Raw genomic sequence first — 18029 nt, 5'->3', positions numbered from 1 at the left:
TTAAAGCATTTATCAATAACCAATGAATTAATCCAGTAAATGAATTGCACAACGCCATACCAGAACAGTAGTACCTCCTTGAGAATTCTCGCCTAAAGAACTAAATTTTTTAAGATATTTGCCACAGCATACATTTTTGGCATACGAGCGACCGAGCCGGTTGTGCGTACTTCCTGTTGTGTGAATGTCTGGGTGCCATTCAAAACTTGTTTGTGTCAGTGGAAAGCCAAGTGAAACGCGTTTACATTTTTTTGTGTTTTGTTTTTTGTTGCATTTTGTCCAAGATTTAGGGAAGACGTAGCACCATGGAGTCCCAAGAAAGTTGAGAAGCACGTCAGCAAGAAGAAAAGGGAGACGTTTTCAGGTTGGTTTTTAAAGCAGCCGGTGCCGAGGGGAATCATATCAAGTAATGTTAAGTTAGGTTATTTATTCCTTAATTATTTTATTTTTATGTCTTTTCTAAATGTTTTAATTGTTTTATATGCAATATAATTATAATAATTACAATGTTGGAAACTGGTAATATTGGTATTATATTTGTTTCGTAATATGAAATTTCATCTTAAGAACCCGGCTCCAAAAGGGATTAAATTCCTATGCCGAAGTGCTGTGTACCATACACACGCTCGTCTTAGTGAACGTGTCCTTTCTTTGTTCTGAAGCTTCGTACCAGAGCTCCTGTGACCTTTTTTTTTCAGATTCTAATGTCGATATACTCCTATAGCTTTTATTATGCTGGGAAAGGACTGATTAGCCTTGCCAGAAAATGTAAAAATCCACAATCATTCAACTGTAAGAAATGTATGGTTTCTGTAAAACGGCATTTAATTATTTCCCCTAATTATGCAAAGTTATGAGGAAACACTGAGAGTGACTGAAAACTAGCATGTTGCATTTTCATACTGTCTTGTCTCTTTTCTTTATAAAAATCGTATTGGTTTGTTTTGTTGACGTCTCCATTTTCCAATATTCACACATGCAGATTATCTTACACCATGCGAAAGATCTTGTTTTTTGTGTTTGCTACAAAAATAATTTGTCTGTGAAATCTGCAAATTAAGTCTTTAAACGATGTGAACCATCAGACGGACTTCCGCCGTAATCGGGGTAGTTCTCTGAAACTGTGCCCAGGAGACAGTGTGCTTCCCGGCGAAGAAAATCCTGTGTTTTCCCTGGTGTATGAACCTCTGTGGATCCGATAAGAAATGGAGCTGTAGTAAACCGAATCAATGTTACAGCCGGGTCGAGATGGAATGAGGCTAGGGCACAAATCAAAGCGATAACAGCAAGAGCAGAGAGAATTGAGACGCGACCGTTGATGAACCGGACTCGGAGGACGAGGAAGAACTGGACGGCGGTAGCATTCATTCGCAGGAGACGGGATGAGGTTTGTGCAACTCGTCCCCTCTTCCATTGGCAAAAAAAGCGTGCTATGGCTGTTCTGGTCAGCGAGGGAGCCTAAGTTGCGTTCTTTCCTTCTCAGTGAGGCTCGTTCCCTCTCTTCTTCTGTGTTCATGGTGAGGAAACGCAGCACCACCAGATTGAGAAAGGCTCCAATGACTGTCAAGCCCACGAGAATGTACATGAAGCTAAAGATGACGTACGGTGTCCGTTCCTGGAGATCACCTTTCTTCTGCAGAGCGACAAAATCACCGAAGCCGATGGTAGTGAGCGTGATGAAGCAGTAGTAGTAGGCGTGAAAAAACGTCCAGCCTTCAAAGTGCGAGAAAGCAGCAGCACCCAAACCCAGAGTGCCCAGACAGGACAGGAAGCCCACGAGGACCATGTTCTCCATGGATATGCTTGTACGCCGGAAACCGAGGCACTTTTTCCCGCGATGGAGCAGGAAGCGCACAAAAGTGTTCATTCTTTCACCCAAGCTTTGGAACATGACCAGAGTGAGAGGGATCCCGAGAACAGCGTAAAACATGCAGAAGATTTTCCCAGCGTCCGTACCTGGAGCTGCATGGCCATAACCTGCAGGGGGAGGGGGGACAGGAAGAAAACATTAACTTTCTTTACAGTCCTTTAAGATTATTATTTGACAGATAGGATGAAACTGCAATCAAATTTTGTCTGAATTTTGTAGCAGTGTACAGAATTCAGACAAGCAACCATGTGATAAACACTTCCTGATCAGAAGCCTTGGATGAACTCAGTCTGGTGATGCAGAGGCCTGTAGGAAAGCAAAATATTCGTGCAAACTTTGTATTCAAAAGTAATTCCACATAAAGGTATGACTTCAGTATAGAAGAGCATCCAGACTGTCACTGACCACAAACCAACAAAAATGTCTCTCCCAAACACCAATGTCTTCCTCCATGATTAGCACAATCACTTTTGTGCTTGCTTTGACCAAGGACTTCTGCAAATAACACTCCTGGCCCTGTATGTCCTGGACAGCTGGCACAGATCTTAACATATATCTTTAAACGGTTACTGGCCAAGGCAAGCGCTCCATCCATGCTTGAAGACAAGAATCATCAAACTGATGCTTAAGCATTCTGCTGCAGTGCATTTGAATGGCTTCCACACAGTTGCACTCACCCCCATTGTGATGAAGTCCTTTGAGAAACTGGTTTTGAGTCATCTACTATACCACCTACACTGGACTCCCACCCATTTGCGTATTGCCTGAACTGATTGACAAAGGATGCCATTTCTAATGCCTTCACCCATCTGGACAACAACACCACATACAGTACATAAGGATGCATAACCCACTAAACTGATCACCAAGCTTCATTACCTGGGCTATCAGGATCTCCAGATGCCTCTGAATGCTGCATAACTTACATTTACATTTACGCTATTTGTCAGACACCCTTATCTAGAGCAATGTACTTGTTTTAAAATCTTATTGTATATCTGAGCCATTGAGGGTTAAGGGCCTTGGTCAAGGGCCCAACAGTGGCAACTTGGTGGTGCTGGGGTTTGAACCTGAGACTTTCCAAAAATTGTCCAATACCCTAGCCACTTCTTAATAAACAAACATTGTTCTTTTAAGTTGGGCAATCACATGCCCATTAATTCAATTCTATTTTAATTGTTTTAACAATTGTCCTTGTTGCAAAGCAGCTTTACACAGTCAAAAGAAATTATGGAAATTTGTATAAAATGTGTATGAATCAAAATGATTAGATTTATCAAAAGAACTATGGTCTGCTTGTCTTCTTGGTGTTTACCGGCAGTTGCCATCCACTATGTTGCATTATTTCCACCTTCTGATTTTGATCTCCCCAATCTTCTTTTTAGTTTTAATGCTCTTTTCTAGTCCTGTCAACCTTAGAACACTCATTGTGGACTTCCTGAAATCCAAACACAAAAGATACTTTGCCATCCACTGTGAGTAGACGCTTTAAGTTCCTGGCTGTCCACACCTCTGGAAAATCTTTCCTTGCACTATAATACTTGTGAGAAAGGTGCAACAGCATCTTTACCTCCCAAAGAGACTTAAAAAACACACCTGTCTCCCTAGGTCTTAACAAGTTCCTATCCTTTTACCACTGAGAGCTTCCTGGCCAACTCTTTTACAGTGGGGTTATGGCAGATCCACTGTGTCTAAAAATAAAAGACATGCAAAGATGAGCTGAATGATAAATCCCGCTTGATCATACACTGGAGGTGCATGGGCTTAGCATAGTGTTATCATGTAATTACCATTAATGTCCCTTACCAAGTAATGTCTCTAAACACCATATAAGGGCAGGAACATGTTGTGCCTTGTGCAAATCAGGTATAAGAATTAAAACGATGCCACTGAAGAAAGGTAGGGAAAAGAAGACAAAGAACTACAGCAAGTGTAATCAAAATACCTAACAACATAAAGACAAGATCTTACACAGTGTGAGCACTGGCGTTACAGGTAATATGGAAAACACATCAATGGCAAAAGATTAATATACAGAATAATATCTGAAGACAGAAACTGTCTCTCATAAAGACCTTCTCAGGAAAACAAGACCAAAACTGAGCTCTGCTGCAGAGACGTTCATTTAGAGTCACCATCCTCAGAAATCACCAATTAACAACCAGCACCTCAGATTAGAGCCGTTATGAAGCTTTACAGAGCAGAAGTAGCAGATACGTACGTCTCAGTATTAACTGTTCAAAAGAGATTATTGTGTATTTTGGATAAGCACCTTCAGCATTGTTTTACAAACTGTCAAACTGTTGGTTTTAATTCTTCGTAACTAAGGTGCTCTCAAACCACTCGTAATTTTTCTCTCACATAAGAGAAAAGCAAAAATAAGATAACACTGCGAAATCCCAAAGAGGCAAAATAAGAAACAAATAAAAAATAAGACAAATTTGTTTGTATTTCTTGCAATGAGGCACATGGGATATTTTCTCCACAGTAGATGTCGGCACAGAGCAATCAGCATCATCAGACTCCTCCCATGCTAGTCACAAACTGTCCTCCCTCCTTCTGTCCAGGAGAAGATAGAAGGACATTTGCCACAGAGTGAGCTTGATCACAACCATTACCCTGAAGAACCTGAGGCACTCTTCACTACACCATTAGGTCACTGATGTTTTACTGCCCGCAATTATCCTGCAGTTCTGTTCTATGCGGGTGGATTTTGGCCGTATAGAAATAAAAGAAAGGTTTTGTCTGTTCATTGGTCAGAACTCACTCTTTCAATGATATTTTTATTTCAGGTTGAAGGTTAAAGATATCACTGATTACATTAAAGCTGATCAGCTTACTTTTAGCTTTAACCTTCTCTATAACTATTTTACTAAACTCTTTAACTATATCAGTTATAGTATATTTATATTATATATCATTTTGGCCTGGGGAACATTTGTTCATCATGGGGGGGGGGAGAATGTGCATGTATATATGTGTGTGTGTCAGTCTGTCTGTGTGTATGTCTGAGTATGTGCATGTATATACAGTATATATATATATATATACGTCTGTGTGTGTGTGTGTGTATGTATGTCTGAGTATGTGTGTGTATATGTGTGTGTCTGTCTGAGTATGTCTGTGTGTGTATGTGTGCGTGTGTGTATGTCTGTGTGTGTGTGTGTTAGTGCATATATTTGTGTGTGTAAATGTGCGTGTTTACAGTATGCATGCGTGTGTTTGTGAGTCTGTGTGCGTGTTTGTGTGTGTGTGTGCGTGTGTGTGTTTGTGCATATGTTTGTGTGTAAATGTGCGTGTGTTTGTGTGTCTATGTGTGTGTTTGTGTGTGTGTCTATGTGTGTGCGTGTTTGTGAGTCTATGTGTGTTTGTGTGTGTATGTGTATGTCTGTGTGTGTGCGTGTGTGTGTGTGTGTGTATGTCTGTGTGTGTGTACGTCTCTGTGTGTATGTGTATGTCTGTGTGTGCTCGTGCATATGTTTGTGTGTATAAATGTGCGTGTGTATGCTTGCGTGTGCCTGTGTCTGTGTCTTTGTGTGTGTGTATGTCTGTGTGTTTGCGTGTCTATGTGTGTGCGTGTGTGTTTGTGTATATGTTTGTGTGTGTTTGTGTGTCTATGTGTGTGTGTGTGTGTGTCACCTATCGTAGTGATGACTGTGATGGCGAAGTAAAAGGATCCGGCGAATTTCCACTGCGTCCCGGCTCTGTGCGGCTCCGCGCGCAGCACCACGCGCTCCAGCTCGCGGTAATCATCGTCCGTAAAGCGGTAACGCGCCTTGAGCTCCGCGCGCCGCTGATCGCACACGCGCCGTCTCGCGCTCTCTGACTCCGACTCGAGCGCATCGAACACGGCGGCGCCCACGAGCAGGTAGGAGAACATGCAGAGGATCAGGGAGAGGGTCCGCACCGTCTGCTTCCTCAGCTTCTTCATCTCAGAAAGAAACATCACAGAGAGAGAGAGAGAGAGAGGAAACAGCACTATAACTGCAACGATTAACTGGTTACTTAATCACATACAGGAAGTTCATTCATAATTAGAGTGGGGGGGCCTGGAGCCTACACCAGGAGACTTAGGGCACGAGGCAGGGTTCCCATCACAGGGCACACACACACATACACACTCACACACTCATTCACACACAATGGGCAATTTGGAAACGCCAGATAGCCTCATCTGCAGGGCTTTGGACTGTAGGAGGAAACCTGAGTACCCAGAGGAAACCCACCAAGCACAGGGAGAACATCCATGTACACAGACCCCGAGGCGGGATTCAAACTCGGACCCTGGTGGTGCAATGCGACAGTGCTAACCACCACGCCACTGTGAGGTCAGCACTATAACTGCACTGATTGATTGATTAATTAATTGGTTAATTGATCTGATACAGGATGTATGGTTATAATTAAACTTTTCAGAGAAGAACCTCAGACATTAAAATATAACCCTAAGACCGCTTACATTGCATAATCAAGGTCTAAAATTGCTCACAAAACACCTAGTCCAACAATTAATCAACCTGGCATGAGTTGATAAATTAATTAATCAATTAATCTATAATCAGCTATACATGTATTATACCTTAATTTTACCTTATATAGTATACATGTAGAAATACTGTTAAAAGATATAGTGTTCCCTGTTGTGCAAAATATGTATATTTTGTACACCAGGGAACACAATATCTTTTAACAGTATTTCTACATGTATACTATATAAGGTAAAATTATATAGGGTACAACGTACAAATATTTCTGCCCCATAAAGTAATAAAGCAATCTGGAATAAAGTGAGGGGAAAAAAAAGAAAATATCAGAAAAGAACAACGAATAACGGTTATAAAACATGATCTTGTTTAGACTTTTAATATGATCTTATTGCTTTCAGTTGGAACAATGTCAAATAGATAGCAACACCTGACAACAACAACAAAATGACAAATAAATAACATACAGATGTCAGCAAGGGCTCCAGATGGAGCATGATTACACCAAACGATTGATTAATTGATGAGCTGTTTTCAATTTTGTGCGCCAGGAAAACTGCTGAGGTGTTTCTGCTCATTCATGTCCTTGTTTTCTCTTCTTTTACTATTTTTCTTTAAATAATAATAATAATAATAATAATAATAAGGTTATATGGTATGGTATATTAAAGCACTTGGGCAAAGTTAAGTAAAAAAAAACATTAGGATTGACTCAGTAGACATAATTGGATGTTTGTGCCTTTAAGGGAAACAATTACACCCAATAAAGTCAAGAGAGAAGAAAATCAAATGAGAAAAAAAAATGGAGCACAAGATGTAAGAATTTTAGCAATTAATCGATTAGTCAGTTGTAATATTTTCACATCAGGAAAAATGCACAGGCTTTTTTTGTTTTTAAATAAGTGTAATATTATATACAGTACAGTGTCTTCATGCAGTATGTTTTGCCTTATATGGCCTTCAGTATTTGAGCTAACCAGGAATAAAGTAAACAGAGAGAAAGAATAAAAAAAAGAAATAAGCTAGATTTTTTTGCGTGCATGATATGATCGTATATTTAAAGAAACAACCAGAAAAAGTCAAGACAATCAGATCAAATAACACAATGAATTCCAACCTGCTCATGTTTCTCTGTATGTGTATAAGCTCTGTGTTGAACAACGGTGCAAAAATACATTTAGAAATCTGGACTCTGTGTGTATTTATATGGTTATAATAATAAAACAAAGACAGAAAGAGACAGAGAGACCAAAGCATTGGCAATATCCACCGAAAATGACAAATATTAATAATTATAATAAAACAAGTGTGCACGCTCATGCGTATGAGAGTCAGAGATACCTTCACACACATGCATGACGTGCTCTTACCTTTCTCCACATGCATGTCATTTAGCCTATTCGGAATACCGGAGATGCACAGAAAGCAAGCATCACTCGTTGTTCATGGAGTGTTGGATCGAATAAATCCTGCTGTAGTAGCAGAGGGAGAGGTGTTGCACACGCATGTGGCATGCACACACTCTCACACACGCGTATACTGTATGTGTATGCACTTCTTCCTTCCTTTCAGAGCGAGTGAGAGAGAGAGAGAGAGAGACGATTTCCCCAATCAAGTTGCTTAGTAACAGCATCTCTACTAAGTGTTTGCTGTCAAACTAATTATAAATAACCCCCGACTCCAGTGTGAAATCAACTCCTGCTGTATTAAGAATTAACACCTACAGTAACCAATTAAAAAAAGATAAAACAGTTGCACGCCTTCAGTTACAGAGGAAGCATGACGGAGGAGAGGAATGACTTTTTAGGTCAGATTGATGTTGATGTTGCAAAAAAGAATCAAGCAGGACGGAAAAAACGCTCTAGATATTCAGTGAACATGAGCCGCTTCACTGAGCAATCACAAGATGATGTCATATAATAATAAAAACCCAGCTCATCTGGATTTACTGCTGTGTATTATAACTTAAACTAAACCTTTCACAGATCTGTATAAATAATAGGAAGGTTTTGTCTGTACAGTACCTTGGGTCAGAACTCACTCTTTTAATTAATATCTTTACGTTTTATACATTGGAGGAGCCGAAACCAGTCTGTATGTCTGTTCAGCTAGTTTTTGTCACAGCATCACGCAAATCCAGCTGCACAGAATTTACTGAATCTTTTGCAGTACTTAGATCTCTGCTATAAGTTTAACCTGCACCATAAGTGAAATCTAAATGTAGAGTAAAAGTGATGTTATGAACAGTTATGTGTCAGATTTATTTAATAATCTACTTAAAAAATAATCTACTAATGCGCTACTCGCTCAATGTAAACACACACCTGCACCAATAGATATTAATTAGAAAAGATAAACTAAATATTTTTAATATCTAATCTACTTTTTCCATTTCTCATCTGTGATTCACAGAACAGGGAGTGTATTTGTGTGACGACGAAAGAAGGACAATTTAGTGTAAAACATGGCGTAAGATACTCAACCTTACAGAATGTGATTTCTTTGTATTAATAAGTTAGACAGAGAGTTCTGCTGTACAGAAAGACACACAGAAATGTACGTGGGCTTCAACCTTAAATAATAATAATAATAATAATAATAATAACACTGATTACATTAAAGATCAGAAGATAATTTTTAGCCATAACCTTTTAACTGTTTCTACAAACTCTATAACCATCAATGATATGTACTAACGCTAGTCTCGAATATAACAGAACAGCTCAGGTTTTGCAGTTAGCTCCTATAAACCAAACCAAAAATGTTTTGTTACTCACTCATTTCCCAGCAAAACCATTTTAAATTCAGGGATATAGTAGTCCGCGACCCGACTTTGGATAAGCGGTTGATGTTGGATGGATGGATGGATATAGTAGTAAAGTTGGTGCAGTTTCAGAATGCAATACAGCTATCCAAACACTGCGTTCATCTTGTCTTGTAACTGAAGTGGTAATTTCCAGCATTTCCAATCGGTTGTCCCCGGCAACATTATTTGACACCCATGGTTATTTTAAGTGCTTCTGATAATGATAGCAGTAATGTTCATAATTTATGTACAAACACTTGTGAAGCTCATTTTAGTAAACTGGAGATACTGTATGTGTTGTCATACACATATTACTAGGAAGGTAAGAAAATACCTAGTAGCAAAAACGAAAAATGTTGTGTTGTTGTGTTGCCAGATGTATAAAGTTGTACCAGAGATGTGAAATTCAAGCAATTTGCAAAAACGACTCAGGTTACTTTTCTGTAAACCTGTTCCCTGAAAAAGCAGGAACGAGATGCTGCGCGAAACCGCTACGGGAAACGTTTTGTCGTAACCGGTTGTGAAGCACGTGTGTGTCGAACATGGCAAAATTTTTGTCATATATAACCCCATGACATATGAAACCTGCTCTGATTTACGCCACTGGCTAGTGCGGTGGTGTGCTGTAAATTTTAAAGAGCATGAACTAGACTCAGTAAATAAAGTCTTACTGCTCCGGAGCTGTAACGGCGGAGGACAGAGGCTTCGAGAACAACTGCGGAAGATAGTTGGGCGAGGATGCAGAATAGTTCTAGCTAGCCAATTGGCACAGCCTAAGCACCATAGAAAGGCCGGCAACTAAGGGGTGCTTTCCACAAACCCCACCAGTCAGGACGTAGGCCGAAATAGCGGCTGCATACATTCCGAGTGTACTAGGGCACAAGCCTGATGTTAGTTTTTCCTGCAGAAACTTCCAGCACTGAAACAGTTTGGCAGTGGACTGGGTCTACATGTTTTATGTCCTGGAATGTAAATGACCCTGAGGGACAGAATTGTCCTGTCCTTAAAGCAGAACCTAGTGCACTAGTTTCCCTAACGGCGCAAATCTAGTCTGCCTGGGAGATATTTACAAGACAACCATGATGTTGTCCATCTGTGCTAGCCTCCTGATTGCTGGAGGGAGTATTTCAGGGCCAGAAATAAAGTCATCAGTTCGAGTCGGTTGATATGCCACTTGAGAAGATGACCTCTCCAGATCCCTTGGGCTGGATGGCCATCTAAGGCCACGCTCCGGCTCGTAAGGAAAAACCGTCTGCCGTTAGCAACTTGCGACGACAGCACGGACCTAGAGTGGGACCCAAAATCAAGGACGAGGGTCTGAACCACATAGAGAGGGTACGAAGCTCTCGGCGCGTAACCCTTATTGCCTATGGGGACTGGCCCTTGGATGAAATCCTCCGGCACTTAGCCACCACTGAAGCGATGAAGTTTACTTCCTGGCTTAGCTTGAACTCCTTTAGGGTATTTAAAATGGATTCGACGTGTGCAGGAGACAGCTGTGCCCGCATTGTTGTCGGATCCCACATGACACTCAATGTATACTTTGTTTAGGAAAGAGAACGCTTTCTGTGGCGTTGAGACTCCATCCTAAAGAAAAACGAGGTGAGCTAGGACGACATGTCGATACCGAGGCGCTTGCTCCATAGAGAGGGTACGAAGCTCTCGGCGCGTAACCCTTGTTGCCTCTCAGCTACTGGAGGGAGTATTTCAGGGCCAGAAATAGAGTCATCATTTTGAGGCAATTGATGTGCCACGCGAAAAGATGCTCTCCAGATCCCTTGGGCTGGACGGCCATCTAAGGCCGCACCCCAGCCTGTGAGGGAAAAAGTCTGTTGTTAGCAATCTGCTACGACAACACGGACCTAGAGGGGGACCCAGAGTCAAAGACCGGGGTCTGAACCACATAGAAAGAGTACGAAACTCTCGGCGCGTAACCCTTATTGCCTCTGGGGATTGGCCCTTGGATGAAATCCCCCGGCACTAAGCCACCACTGAAACCACTCTAGGAGCGATGAAGTTACCTCCTGGCCTAGCTTGGACTCCTTTAGGGTGCTATAATGGATCTGACGCGCGCAGGAGACAGCTGTGCCCGCATTGCAGTCGGATTCTGCATGACACTCAACATCATACCTCGTGTAGGGAGGAGGACGCTTTCTGTGGCGTTAAGACTCCACCCTAAGAAAATGAGGTGAGCTAGGGCGACGTGTTGACGTTGAATGGCTCTGTCTGGGAGGGGAACATGTGCTATGGCCCCCTTTTCCAGCAAGCCTGTGATTTGAATTAACAGAGGTGCTCACAGTGGTTTCACAGAAGTGGAAAACCCACGCCGTTGAAACACAATGATTGAATCCTGTAGCCAGGGAGACATGCTTGGTATAGCTTACACGCTGCCAACTTCTCCGAAGGGGTGGCAGCTTTGTCGTTTAGCTAGACGGAGGAGTGGTGGTGATGGTGGTGGCTGTTAGGTGTTCGGTGTCCTGAAACACGACAGGAGGGAACCGAGCACCTAACACTTTGTCGGAAACCGCTGTCTCCCGAAACACCAGTGGCGGCGGGAATTGAACACCAGTCTCCTGAGGGTGCTGGTCTTCCACAGTGCTTCATACCTAAAGAGACATACCTAGCAGTAGGTTCCTCGCTGCCGGTCTCTCTAAAAGGTGTGCAAATTTTGACACTTTGGCTAGGTGGGTGTGTTAGATGTTTGGCATCCTTAAACATGGGAGGAAGGGACCGACAACCTAACATTTTGCTGGAGACTGCTGCTCCCCGACACACCAGTTGTGGCGGAGATTGAACCACGGCCTCCTGCCAGTGCTTAGCTCTCAGTAGGTCAGTCTGGTATGCCTGCAAAGCCCTTGTGTGCAGGACAACACCAGGCTGACCCGCTGCCTGAAAAACCTTCTCCCACCAACGAAGATGTTAGTCCACACGTTTGGTGAAGGGTAAGGATTTTTCCCGGGAGGGAGAGAGAGCCCGAAAGCGTCTCTCTGATCTGGGACATCATCATAAAGGATCGCGCTTTCATCAATGACATTGGAACAAATCAAATGTCAATAGCACAAAAACACGGGATAAATCCAGCTTATTCCATGAAAGAGTTAACTCATGGATGTCGCCAGGAGGGGGAGGGGCCATCATTGAGACCCAGTAAATGTACAGTAAATTCACAACATTTACAAAGTAAATTTACATAATGATCTTCCACCTCTGGTTAGGGACTTTGCTCAAGGGTTCAACAGTGGCGGTTTAGCAGGGCTTGAACCCCCGATCTTCCAATCAGTAACTCACAGCGTTGAGCATTTGAGACACCACCGCCCACTGCAGTTTCCTCTTTAAAGCGAAGAGTTAATGTTTCAGTCTGTCTTAGTGTCACCGAGTGCATTTCTGATTATTGTGATTTGATATCACTTAGAAAATGGAAAATTAACCCCTAATTCAGTACCTCAGTAACCTCTAGAGATCAGTACCGCAAGTTGTCGAGGTATAATGTCAAGTTGATGTAGCGTTTTCTTTGTTTTTCACTTGAATTTCAAGATGATCTCAAATCAAATACTACATTTTTTTTAAGTTAAGCTCAGCTTATGATTGGTCTATGGACATCGAGGGTGAGGGTGAGATTTTAATAAATCAATGTAGCTTACAGTGTAATTAGGAGCTGTTAGTTTTTACAGATTTTCTATTCAACTGCACTGTTAAAACATCCTTTCTTTGATTTTTTTACTCAAACAGCCAAGAAATTGAGTGTTTTATTCCTTACTTATCAGAGATTCGGATCTATGTTGGTGTGTGTGTGGTTGTGTGTGTGTGGGTGTGTGTGTGTGGGTGTGTGTGTGTGTGGGTGTGTGTCCTGCTCGGAACTTACTAAATACATCAGAGTAATTCACAGAGAAACAACGCTAGACTAATGAGCCGATCCATCAATTTGTGTCACTCTGTTCTTCTTGAGAGAGAGACGGAGCCATAAAGCAGCGAAAATAAGATTTGAGCGGCGTGTAGGAGGAGACGGCCAGGCAGATCAAAGTGTGATTAAAGCTCACAGACAGTCCATCAAAAAGACGTCCACCTGCACACAGCCACCGAACACAGTACATGGTGACTGCTGCTCTTAAAAAAAAAAAACTACATGTCAGTAACCAGGGGATATGTGTGTGTGGTTGTGTGTAAGTGTGTGTGTGTGTGTGTGTGTGTGTAGAAGTGTGTGAGTGCATAATGGAGCATGTAATTTGGAAGTGGGCCTGAGTGTGTCTGAGTGTGTCTTACTGTGAATGAGTGTATGGGAGTGTGTGGGAGTGTGTGGAAATGTGTTTGAGTGTGTGGGAGTGTGTGGAAGTGTGTGGTTGTGTGTGGGAGTATGTGAACTCAGTTTGTGTGGGAGTGTGTTAGTGAACATGTCAGTGTGCGGGAAGTGTTTTGGAGTGTGTCTGGGTGTGTGGAAGTGTGTTAGTGAGTGTGTCAGCGTGTGTAAGAGCGTTTCGGAGTGTGTCTGAGTGTCTGTGTGATGGGGGGTGTCTGAGCGTTTGGGGGATTGTGTCTGAGTGTGTGGTAGTGTTTGGATGTGTGTGTGGTAGTGTGTTAGTGAGCGTGTCAGAGTGTGTGATTCGGATTATGAGAGTGTTTCCGAATGTGTGGAAGTGTGTGTGTGTGAGTGATATGTGTGTGTGTCTGAGTGAGTAGGGTAGTGCGTATAAGTCTGTGGGATTGTGCCTGAGTGTGTTTGAGCGTATGGGAGTGTGTGAGGGATGTGAGCATGTGTCGGGGTGTGAGAGTGTGTTAGTGAGTGTGTCTAAATGTGTGAAACTGTGTCTAAGTGTGTGTGGAGGGATTGGGAATGTGTGTGTGAGTGTGTGTGTGGTGTGGGGGGGGTCTGAGTGTGTGTGTGTGTGTGGGGGGGGGGGGGGTGGAAGTGTGGGGTGTGTGGGAGTGTGAAAGTGTGTGGGAGGGGTGTAAGTGTGTGTGTGAGTGTGTTGGAGTGTGTGGGGGTGTGTAGGAGTGTGTGTGGGGAGGGAGTGTGGGGGAGGGTGTGTGAAAGTGTGGGGGTGTGTGAGAGTGTGTGGAAGTGTGTTGGAGTGTGTGGGGGTGTGTAGTAGTGTGTGTGTGTGTGTGTGTGTGGGTGGGTGTGTGTGTGTGTGAAAGTGTGAGGGTGTGTGGAAGTGTGTGTGGAAGTGTGTGTGGAAGTGTGTGTGGAAGTGTGTGTGGAAGTGTGTGTGGAAGTGTGTGTGGAAGTGTGTGTGGAAGTGTGTGGGGTGTGTAGTAGTGTGTGTTGGAGTGTGTTGGAGTGTGTGTGAGAGTGTGTTGGAGTGTGTGGGGCTGTGGAAGTGTGTGGAGGGGGAGTGTGGGGGTTCGGGGGGGAGTGTGTGTGGAAGTGTGTTGGAGTGTGTGGGTGTGTGTAGTAGTGTGTGGGTGTGTGTAGTAGTGTGTGTTGGAGTGTGTGAGTGTGTTGGAGTGTGTTGGAGTGTGTGGGGGTGTGTGGGGGTGTGTGGGGGAGGTAGGGGTGTGTGGGAGTGTGTGGTGGGGTGAGAGTGTGTGGGGCAGTGCGGAGGTGTGTGAGAGTGTGTGTGAGAGTGTGTTGGAGTGTGTGGGGGTGTGTGGGAGAGTGTGTGGGAGTGTGGGAGAGTGTGTGGGAGAGTGTGTGGGGGTGTGTGGGAGTGTGTGAGAGTGTGTGAGAGTGTGTGGGGGGGGTGTAGGTGTGTTGGAGTGTGTGGGGGTGTGTGAGAGTGTTGGAGTGTGTGTGGGGGGGGGTGTAGGTGTGTGGGGGTGTGTTGGAGTGTGTGGGGGTGTGTGAGAGTGTTGGAGTGTGTGGGGGTGTGTGAGAGTGTTGGAGTGTGTGTGGGGGGGGGGGTGTAGGTGTGTGGGGGTGTGTGAGAGTGTGTGTGGGAGTGTGTGTGTGGGAGTGTGTGTGGGAGTGTGTGTGGGAGTGTGTGTGTGGGAGTGTGTGTGTGGGAGTGTGTGTGTGGGAGTGTGTGTGTGGGAGTGTGTGTGGGAGTGTGTGTGGGAGTGTGTGTGGGAGTGTGTGTGGGAGTGTGTGTGGGAGTGTGTGGGGCGGTGTAGGAGTGTGTGAGAGTGTGTGTGAGAAGAATCTCATGTTACTAAAAGAGCTGCAGGTTTACAGAGACACACACTGCGTTAACTCATAAACCTAATTAAGAAATAAAACACACACACACTGAAGTTGAAGACATAAAGCTGAGTAATGGAAGCTTGGAGCCAGCGCTTTAGCCTTCTACAAACTTTATGTCCGAATCAACACAGTGCGGAAATGATTTTTCAGGTGATTCAGGAAATCTTGTCCCTGTTAGAATTGTTAAATTCCTACTAAACTATATATTTTTAAACACAGATTATTTCTGCTTCCAGTGATCTCTAACCTGATGGATTAGCTCACGACTAAAGATGCAAATTAACTTCAGGAGGATGTCACGATCTGGGTGTATCGGCAGGTGTTGACGCCGTGGGCGGAAGGAGCAGGCATAGAGGCAGAGGGGTGGTGTAATCAAAAAAGAGTCTTTTTAATAATAATTAAACAAAATATAAATAAAGATACAAACAAAGAAACAAACAAACTTAAACGATACTTAACTTTGTGCTGACAGGGGCTCTCTGGTAAGACACAGACAGGGCAAGACACATAACACGCCCTGCGGCGAGACACATAACACGCCCTGCGGCGAGACACATAACACGCCCTGCGGCGAGACACATAACACGCCCTGCGGCGAGACACATAACACGCCCTGCGGCGAGACACATAACACGCCCTGCGGCGAGACACATAACACGCCCTGCGGCGAGACACATAACACGCCCTGCGGCGAGACACATAACACGCCCTGCGGCGAGACACATAACACGCCCTGCGGCGAGACACATAACACGCCCTGCGGCGAGACACATAACACGCCCTGCGGCGAGACACATAACACGCCCTGCGGCGAGACACATAACACGCCCTGCGGCGAGACACATAACACGCCCTGCGGCGAGACACATAACACGCCCTGCGGCGAGACACATAACACGCCCTGCGGCGAGACACATAACACGCCCTGCGGCGAGACACATAACACGCCCTGCGGCGAGACACATAACACGCCCTGCGGCGAGACACATAACACGCCCTGCGGCGAGACACATAACACGCCCTGCGGCGAGACACATAACACGCCCTGCGGCGAGACACATAACACGCCCTGCGGCGAGACACATAACACGCCCTGCGGCGAGACACATAACAGGGGGACAAACACAACAGGACATAAACGAGGTGTGGAGCTGAAACGAGACACTAGGGAGAACGGGAGACACTGGAGACACTGGAGACACTGGAGACACTGGAGACACAGGAGGGACAGGAGGGACAGGAGGGACAGGAGACACTAGAGAGGACAGGAGACACGTAAAGACGAGACGAGAGACCAAGAGAGGGACAGGACAAGGGCTAAAGACATGGCAATCAGCTAGGCATGGCTTCTAGCTAAACATGGTTAAGCATTGCTTAACCATGGCAGTTAGCTACACATACACCTAGCTAAGCATGTCTTCAGCCCCAACATGCACTAAGCTATACTTACCTACTAGCTTAAACACACTAGGGAATAGGGGCACAGAAACACAGACAAAGACTACCCAGTGGCTAGGCGAGGCAGCCCTCCAAGGCTAAGCGAGGCAGCACTCACAAGCTAGTCGTTACTCCAAAGCCCGGAGGGACCGCACTCTAAACCTAGGCACACTGGGACGCTAGGGGGAGAGGAAACACAGACAAGGGATACCCAGTGGCTAGGCTAGGGGGCCCTCACAGGCTAGGCTAGGGGACCATCATAGGCTAGGCTAGGGGACCATCATAGGCTAGGCTAGGGGACCATCATAGGCTAGGCTAGGGGACCATCATAGGCTAGGCTAGGGGACCATCATAGGCTAGGCTAGGGGACCATCATAGGCTAGGCTAGGGGACCATCATAGGCTAAGCTAGGCTCAGGACACATCAAAGGCTAGGCTGAGGACACATCAAAGGCTAGGCTCAGGACACATCAAAGGCTAGGCTCAGGACACATCAAAGGCTAGGCTCAGGACACATCAAAGGCTAGGCTCAGGACACATCAAAGGCTAGGTTCAGGAAACATCAAAGGCTAGGCTGAGGACACATCAAAGGCTAGGCTAGGGGACACCTAAAGGCTAGGCTCACTGGGCAACTCGGGGGAGAGGAAACACAGGATAGCTAGAGACACAAAGGGGTTATGGCTAGAAGCATGCTAGTTACTGTAACACCATATAGATCTTAGCTAAGCACGCTCCTAGCCACACACACACCTAACTACTTACCTGCTCTAGCTAACCACAAGAACACAGGAGGACAGGACTGAATCAGCTCCACTAACACAGACACACAAAACATACACAGAGACATTGCCGGTAAAAGAGCCCAAGTCAACACAACTAAAATCAAAACACAAACTAAACATATAACTAAACAGAACAAAAAGCCCACACATGTGACAGTGGTAATACCCAAAAAATGCTCGACCCAGTTTCCCAGTTTAAACAGCTATTTATAGATTAATTGATGGCTACCTCGGTTCAGGTGTGCACTGCATCACCTGACCGAGGTGCCTGCTGGGAAACTGAGTCGGCCAACAAAAACTACAAAATAAAAACAGTGACCTCTAGTGGAGGACCCTTACAGAGGATTTTGTGCTACGAAAGAAAACTGTATATATTATTCTCTGAACAGTTGCTTTGGGAGATCAGCGCTGTCGGATCAGAGTAAAGAAAGGTGTGAATAAGCGTCGACAGAGATGCTGTGTCATGTCCTGATCTCAGAGAGGTGTGCGTTACATTAATGAGGGATTAAAACACCTGATGATCGTCTCCTCTG

General features: G+C 44.5%; 1 protein-coding gene across 2 annotated transcripts; it reads right to left on the bottom strand.

Annotated features, from left to right (window-relative positions):
- Positions 1–405: 405 nt before the first annotated feature.
- On the bottom strand, positions 406–7901 carry kcnk15 (potassium channel, subfamily K, member 15). 2 transcript variants are annotated; one of them, XM_053482158.1, is made up of 3 exons: positions 7725–7901; positions 5510–5801; positions 406–1977 (listed from the first exon to the last, which is right to left on the bottom strand). In XM_053482158.1, the coding sequence occupies exons 1-3, from the start codon at positions 7743–7745 to the stop codon at positions 1082–1084; spliced, it is 1209 nt and encodes a 402-aa protein (XP_053338133.1). In that variant the 5' UTR covers positions 7746–7901; the 3' UTR covers positions 406–1081. The 2 variants fall into 2 exon arrangements, with proteins under 2 accessions (XP_053338133.1, XP_053338134.1); XM_053482159.1 differs by having other exon boundaries at positions 5510–5795.
- Positions 7902–18029: the final 10128 nt, after the last annotated feature.

This window comes from Clarias gariepinus, chromosome 22 (assembly GCF_024256425.1).
Source record: "Clarias gariepinus isolate MV-2021 ecotype Netherlands chromosome 22, CGAR_prim_01v2, whole genome shotgun sequence".
Taxonomy (NCBI): Eukaryota; Metazoa; Chordata; class Actinopteri; order Siluriformes; family Clariidae; genus Clarias; species Clarias gariepinus.
Note: the sequence above shows the minus strand (reverse complement) of the source record. Positions and strands in the feature narration are given on the sequence as shown.